General features: G+C 40.0%; 1 protein-coding gene across 1 annotated transcript; it reads left to right on the top strand.

Annotated features, from left to right (window-relative positions):
• Nucleotides 1-4,057: 4,057 nt before the first annotated feature.
• On the top strand, nt 4,058-7,116 carry LOC124150025 (multimerin-2-like). The gene is made up of 2 exons (XM_046521896.2): nt 4,058-4,985; nt 6,056-7,116. The coding sequence occupies exons 1-2, from the start codon at nt 4,079-4,081 to the stop codon at nt 6,466-6,468; spliced, it is 1,320 nt and encodes a 439-aa protein (XP_046377852.2). The 5' UTR covers nt 4,058-4,078; the 3' UTR covers nt 6,469-7,116.
• Nucleotides 7,117-8,165: the final 1,049 nt, after the last annotated feature.

Raw genomic sequence — 8,165 nt, 5'->3', positions numbered from 1 at the left:
AGATCATTTTCATGCACGAGACATGTGTTCATTAGGATAGGATGTGTGTAACATGATAACAGTGAAAGAGCTACTTCTTGTCCATCATATCGACGTTTTTAACAGTTATTTCGACTCACAAGTGGGAAATACTTGATTCTGCTAAAATATTAACCTACCCACTATTTGCTATTAGTAGATGACGGATGACAAGTTAGGTAGCTACGATTTCATACACATGCATGGTAGCCAGTGCTTGGTCTTGATGACTAACAATCAGCCAGGGGATACTGTTACCACCAAATTCAAATCCTCATTGGTTTGCTCTTGAAACGCATTCAGTCCTGTAATCGCGCCTTATTGATGATACACATTAACTTTAGTTCTAAATGGATCCTTCAGATCAATATATCATTTTATAATCCATTTCGTGGTTTAGAAGCATGTGCAAATCAGTTTTAGCTTTTTGTCAGCAAGTCATCATGGTTTATCTTTTTCACAAAATGGACAAGACATGGTTCATTGGATTATCAGATTTGTCTATAGAAAATTCATGTAGTGTACTGCTTGTCAATCCACCGAGGGGTTCGTTGGTTACAAACGGTCCCCAACACACTATCGCTTGTCGTGAAGGGCAACACGATTGTATCGGGTGGTAAGGCACGGTGACTTGGTTCATCGCGTGTCATCATAACCTGACGGTGTGGGACATTGCTATTTCTTTGACCCAGTCTTGATTATTCCCTTTGTTCCCGTCCTACCATGCCTCCGTTCTCTCATTACTAAAACTCTCTTTTTGCCAGCACGCATAGATAGATGCCTAAATGCAACACCAAATAATTTAACATATCTCCATCCTATCAACTTAGCACTTCTTCAGCTCTTCTTTGAGCACAATGCTATTACTTCAATATATAGGGATACTATTTATCCTGGCGAAGTAGAAGTCATTATTCCTATGGTGCATCTTTTTCATCATAAATTTGATATAATTGTTGCAAATGATCATACAGTTCATCTTAGACTGACTCGAATTGCTAATAGTGTTAAAAATGGTTAATCCGTATTTCAAATCCTGAAGAAATAATTAAGGATGGTCAAAAAACTCCACATTTAACATGATGTATTGATTGGTGTTGCATCATGTCTGCCGTTCAGTAACAGCTATGCAAAAGATGTTTTGTAAGCTACGTACCCTAACTGCTGCCCTGTATTTAGTAACTCAAGCAGCACTCATCAAATCAGACATCCCATCATTTGAGTATCATTATCCCACTTCAACGCCACAGTCTTTCCTTTTACCCATCGCCGAAGCATTTTTATGAAACTGCACCCATCATTTTATCAATTGCTTGTCGTAGGAGGCGACTTACGGGATCGGGCGACATTGATTGGGGGAGCAGAAGCGGCGTTGTTAATATGAACGTGGAATGTTCCACCTTGCACAGACTAGCAAACACTGATGATGATGCCCCCCTTGTCATAGAAACACCATGAGTGTGCGAGGATGTGGCGGAAGTGACATACATGTCAGCTGACTTGAGGATTATTTAGCATGTCAGATCAATGATTCGTGAATACAAATTGAGGATATGCATAGTTCTAAGTCCGTATTATTGCGTTATGTTGTGTGCAGGAACACCTTTGCATGACAACGACTGGATCATATGGTTCCTGGCATTCTGGTTCGTCAGCCGCTTGTTTGTGGTGATGTTTGCCTCACCGACCATGTTTTTCTTCAGAAGCCAAAATTCTTTTGCCTACGGGTTGTCCATGAACCATACATCGCAGAGTTAAAGATAGCTTGTGGTATTGATGGCAAGATAGAAAGTCGTGTTCAACAGTAACATCACCCCAATTTATTTGCCTTTCTGGTTCAATGGATTGGAGTATTAAAAATAAACAATCTTGTTCCGCCATAAAGTTTTCAGAACGTCCTGAAACCAAGTTGGCTAACATCTCTTAGTTTCTGGTTTCATTGGGAGTTATTGGATTAGCCCAATCAGGATTCCTGTTCCTAGAAAGTCAGGGACTTGGTATTGGATTTACTAATTTCACAGAATTTGACAAATTGATGTGAATCCTACTATGTGCAGCCATAGTCAGGCTAGTTGAGCGCCCTGTCAATGCTTCATCGAAATCCAATGTTGCAATGCAATTCATATTCCGACCCGACGACCTTCTTAACACCTATCAGGAATTTGTACAAACAGTTTGTCTTTTCGGGTTATTTCATGCATGCATTAGGTCTGTAATCGTTAAAATCGACAGACAGGTACGTTTTGACTGTTCTTAAATTATGTTCAGTTTTCTTTCAAGTGTTTTCATTTTTATTTTCTGGCAGGAAAACTGTCAATATCTGCATCATATGCATGTCTGAAGTCAGCTGCTACTAAATCATCAAGTGCACACTGAGAAAGGTTTCTTGCGAAGGCGGGACCGATGCGACTGGAACAATCTGATTCTGTGTGGTGGTGCTTGTTTTTCTCAAAGGCCTGTTTTCACATGGTAAACATAAAATGTATATGAAGGTTGTAAATGTCTTTTCATCAGCCAACTAAGCTGCCATCTTCTGTCACCAAAACTTTAACCTTTAGCGTTGTCATAATTGGGTATTCTATGATGATATATTATCACCAGGAGAGACTATTATCTCTGCTATTCTTCAATCTTGCAGACACTTTTTATTTACGTGTTGAGGATAAGCCTTAACCCAGTATCATAAATTTAGGTTCAGTGAAAATTTAGGACAGTCTGAGACACAACAGATGGTGCCGAGCGATAAAAAAGATATTTCTCACTTATGTTTAAGAGTTCACGCTACCACAAATATCTAAGTTCTTCAGCAGTTTGGGCTATGTTTCCTTTCGACTGCTTTGAAATGTATCTGCTTGGATTTAAGTGTTTAAAAACATTAACAATGCTTGTACCCCAACTTTGTCACTCACTTGTCTCATATGGATTCCATCTTCACCATGTATTTATATATGTATATATATAATACATAGGTATATAAATAGGGATGCGGAGCACGTGTTTTCGTCTGATAAATATATTATACAAAAATCAAAAGATATTGTGATGTGGATTCTTTACACTCATGAACCATGAATAATGTTTCTAAATAAGTTAGATGAAACACATCCAAAGAAATGTTGGCGGTATTTCATGTTTTGTTTTGTAGGAAACAATGAATATCCGAAGACAATTGTATTAAATGTTCTATGAATCAGGCCAGATAACCAAACTAAAATCAGTACCTCTCTAATATAAAAAACAAAACAAAACAAAAACAAAAACACCACCTCAACATCAGAGAATACAATCAATCCATAGGGCATGACAGACATATTAGCTGCGAAAATTGTATAGATCACTGAAAACCAGCGATGACACCAGGCATTAGCAGCTTTGAAAGTGCATAAATATACTACTTTTGAATGTGTGGGTGAGATTCCTCTCCATTCACACCTAAGCTTAAATGACATAGAAATGAGTGCATCATGTTCCACGCAGCGCAACGCCACACTTCAATTCAACGTCCACAGATACACCATATGGGACGTTATCAACAGGAAAACCACGTCAGAGACCGCCCCTGTAGTGGCCGTCCACCCATGTCAACCCCTCGACAAGACAAGCTCAGGAGAGCAATTCTCACAGCCCTTAGAATCCATTGATACATATCGACAAGGACAGTCCGACAACGTCTACGCATCTACGATATCTGTGCGTGGCACCCACCCACACGACCGATTCTGATAAGAACATCAACGTCGTTCTTATGAAAAATATGATGTTGCAAGACATGACTTGTAAAGCTGGGCTACCACATAGCTGATCTTACGATAATGATACTACTTATAATTCGGCATCTATTTCTGCTGGCTGGATCATCATCTTCATTGTCACAATAAATAGAAAAATCTCGCACATACATTCAGCAAATGTCAGAGTTTTGCTTTTGCAATAGATAATGGAAACATGAAATATGGACTATTCTTGGCCTCGTATTTGTGCCAGAGGAGTGTCCGTGTTCCATTATCTTGAAATTCAAGATAAAAGTGCGAAATGCCTCTATGTTGAGCAGTCTCTTACAATGACACAAGCTACAATGCAGACCTTATTCCTATGTATTTTGCTATATTGCTCTGTCTCAGGACTAATTTTACCCATGACAAAGCCAGATGGCAGTGCTGATCTCTCCAGTGTACTGAGTCACGTCGTATTGCTTGAACAGTCCATGGCAAGCTTTAAGACAACCACAGGGAAGCTGCAAACAGATCTACAGGTAACAAAACAAGATCTACAGAGTACAAAAACAGAGCTGCAAACCACAAAAACAGTTCTACAGAACACCCAAACAGACTTACAAACAAGCCAATCCCTACAACAATTGGCCAGTGCTGAAATTACCTCTCTGAAGTCTGAGATGGCAATGCTGAAGGCTGAACTGAAGTTGTCTTCGAATGAGTTGAACCAGGTGAAGTCTGAACTGAGAGACTTGAAACTGGATAAACTTAATGCTAACTTTCTGTTGAACATCACGATGGATTCTATGAGTCGCAATATCAAGCAGAACTCCGTGCAGGTAAATGTAGTACAATCAGATGTTTGGGCGTTAGATAAACAGCTGCATCGAGTAAACTCTACACTGTATGATGTCAAGAATGAAGAAGAGGGTTTCATCCGAAATACGTCATCGTCAATCAAAATCATTACAAACCAGTTGCTGGTTGAGATCACGGACATGGTGTCCACAAAAGAAGTGTTACAAAATGCGTCAAAACAGCTGGAAAGACTTGGGACAGAAATGAACCAAACAACTGTTGATATGCGCAATGTTCAACAAGGTCTTCAGACAGTCAAGGATAATCTACACACAGCACAGTATAATATCAGTTTCACAAGCTCAGAAGTGGCAGGTTTGCAACGTGACATGTCTAGTGTACAGAAGCAGTCTCTGGGTAACACCAAGTCGCTGTCACAAGTCATACAAGACGTTGGTAAGTCGTGTATTTTCAGCGTGATATTACTTCAACTTGCACGATTGCTGTGATCCCTTTTGCTCGAAAATCAGTTCTTTGCTTGTGGCAACATGGCAATGGCATTTTGAACTTATATTAGCCGCCATCGATATAACTGAAGTGTGAAGTATCATCAACAAAGATAGTGAATAATTTACAAATATTTTATTTAATCAGGAATATTCAACTATTTACCTCTCTACACTTCTTAACAACTATAAACACCCCAACCATCAAAAGCCCAACAACTACCCTATCAATCAACTTAAAGCAGGAAATGTTAGGCTTGGCACCATGACCAAAACAAATAATATAGGCGATGTTGAATTCCCTACCTGTATCTTAATACTCAGGCAACAATCTGCACTTAACGACGGTTCATGTGTAACAATCTGTTTGGTTGTAAACACATTCACTTTAAGGCGTATATATGTTAATGACTTAGTTTCCAGAACCATTGAGTGGACGAAACTGAGCATTATGAGCACAGGCATGTCCTTTGGTTCCAGTCGAATCTTTTTCAATCAACAAATAATAGTGTCTCGGGCATAGGGCAATTTTCGAGGTTCGTAAAGTAAATGGGATGAAAGAGTATAATTGCAATAAGGCTGCTTCCTTTTTAATCGTTTAATGTACTTTAACCTACCTACAACCAGCACTTTTGCAATTTTAATTTCAATTCGATTACCGACCATATGGTGTCTTTACATGTCTGCCAGTCAAGTAATACATTGTCAACCAATCAAATTGCTGTTCCTCCACGATTGCAACAAACGATGATATCACCAGTACTAGAATCGACTTTCGCGTGCCATTTCAAATACAGCCGGAATGACTAGTAGCTTCAATGACTTTTCTCCCACGTTTCTCCCACCACCCAGGAAAACATTATGCAGATGAAGCTTCCTTTATAACGGTCTTTAGATTCGATAAAATGCATACAATGTTCGTTGAGAACAGGCCGCAGTTGTGCATAAATCTATGACGAACTCTTATTATATCATGATGTTTAGTTGTCCATTCTTAACTGTTGCTTTCAATCCATGCAGCGTCAAAGACAAGAACTGTTGCCTTCCGCACAGAGAGTCCCCCTGACACTGCCATCGGACCCCCGCTTATCTTTGACTTCACTGTCTACAATGTAGACTCCTGCTATGACGAGAACACAGGGAAGTTCACCGCGCCAGTCTCTGGAACCTACATGTTCTACACAAATCTAGCATTGAAGGTGTCCAACCCATTCGGCACGTACATCCACATAATGAAAACTGGCTCCACCATAATCGGGTTCGGGACAGCAAAGACGGGCAGCGACCACTCGGCTGCATTTTCTGTTGCCCCCATCCTCAAGGGTGAACAGGTGTGGGTGGAGACAACCCAGTCAATCAAAATCGATCACAGTTCATCAGCATCATCCTTTGGTGGGTTCCTGGTGTCCGTGGATTCATCGACTCACGTTTAAGAATAAGTCGAGGCACTTGTCCCATCATTGTCAATACTTCACAAGTTTTGTACACACCGTTGGATACATACGAGCACTTTGTAGGTGTAGTAGAGCTCAGGGCTGATCTATTTTAGTCAGCTGATGACAAGAGGCCGTTTTGAACTGCTGAAAGTCAAATGAGTGAGTGAGTTGGGGTTAATGACACTTTTAACAGAAATCCAGTTATATCGCGGTGTGTCAGCTTAATGTGGGGGAAAAGCCCAGAGTGATGCAGGTTACAAACGTTTACCCCCGAGCATGGGTATGGTGCTGACAAACCTAGAAACATAATCAGGGCAAACCGGGATTCGAACCCAAAATCATAGGTTTCTGGCGTTCCCAGGGGATGCATCTCTGCACAGGGAAAAAGTCAAATGGCGAACCGTTCCCTTGTCTGACACTGAGCAATGTGTAGAGTTGACTGGCGCAATGCTTTGCATGAGAAATATTGTCGTTTTTGCAATGTAAGTTGAGCCTCCCATTCGTCTGAGCACCCGCTGGTGTCCCTCCCTCTAGAACCTGGTCTTGTCTTTATTCTTCTTTGATAGGCATTTAGAAGTTGGAGTACTAAGTAAGGATAAGATTTATGGATGAACAACTTCTTTATTACAATTAAGCGCGACGTTTCAGTGTAGGTTCAAATCATTTGCGGTGTTAGAACCTACACCGAAACGTCGCGCTTAATTTTAATAAAGAAGTTGTTCATCCAAAAATTGTATCCTTACTTTGTCTTTATTCATTGCTAAAAGCAACGTCAATTACAACGCAAAAGTGATTATGTGTATACCTTGGTGATTGTAGAACCTTGTGTGTACAAAACATGTGAAGTATTGAAGATGTTTTCCAACGGGGAATCTTAATTTGATAAACTACATTGATATTCCAATAAAAGTATTGCAATGATTCATTTCATTGAACGGTTTTCTACTAAGCACACTTCATGAAAACTGTCATATTTGCATGTGACTAAGTTTGAGCACATTATCTGTACAGATACATGGGGAGTAGCATCTTGAGCATCGTAAGCGTTTTCGAGCATTTGTTAATTATCCCTGAAAAACACCTACTTTTGTTTAGTTCGGTGTTTATTACGCTGTGGCACCATTAGCGCCACAGCGTCGAGTGTGATATCAGCTTCCTTTATATGCGTTTCATTTACCAATACAGTAGGAAATTATTAAGGTAATGATTTTTATAGAAAAAGGATATTATTGTCACAAAGCTGTATGAAATAGAGAATGGTCACTAGCAAGTGGAACTTGGTGGCTTTAGTTTGATTTTTCGTAACTTTCAATCCGGGAATCATTTGAAATCATACGAAGTTTCCGGTATGAATCTGTTTCTTCAGTATTCCTTCAGTTGCCCGTCACCTTACCCGTAGGACAGGTCCTACCCTGTCTTAGTTATTGTCATAAATTTGGATACCTCAGCCCTAAGACAGCTGCGAGAATACGCTCAGGTAAGATGCTACGATAACTTTACAAAGACAGCTTCGTGAATATGCCGCCTGATACTTTCTATCTGTCACTTGTTGATTTGCTATTTTTCGCTCCTGTCAACAATATACCAGCTTTATGACGGCGGTCTGTATATAACCAAGTTCGTGCCAGATGAGCAAGTGATTGATAGTAAGACCAATACTACGGTGAAACGCAATCAACGCAAGTCAGTCACGC

This window comes from Haliotis rufescens, unplaced genomic scaffold (assembly GCF_023055435.1).
Source record: "Haliotis rufescens isolate VD_foot unplaced genomic scaffold, xgHalRufe1.0.p SCAF_25, whole genome shotgun sequence".
Classification (NCBI taxonomy): domain Eukaryota; kingdom Metazoa; phylum Mollusca; class Gastropoda; order Lepetellida; family Haliotidae; genus Haliotis; species Haliotis rufescens.
Note: the sequence above shows the minus strand (reverse complement) of the source record. Positions and strands in the feature narration are given on the sequence as shown.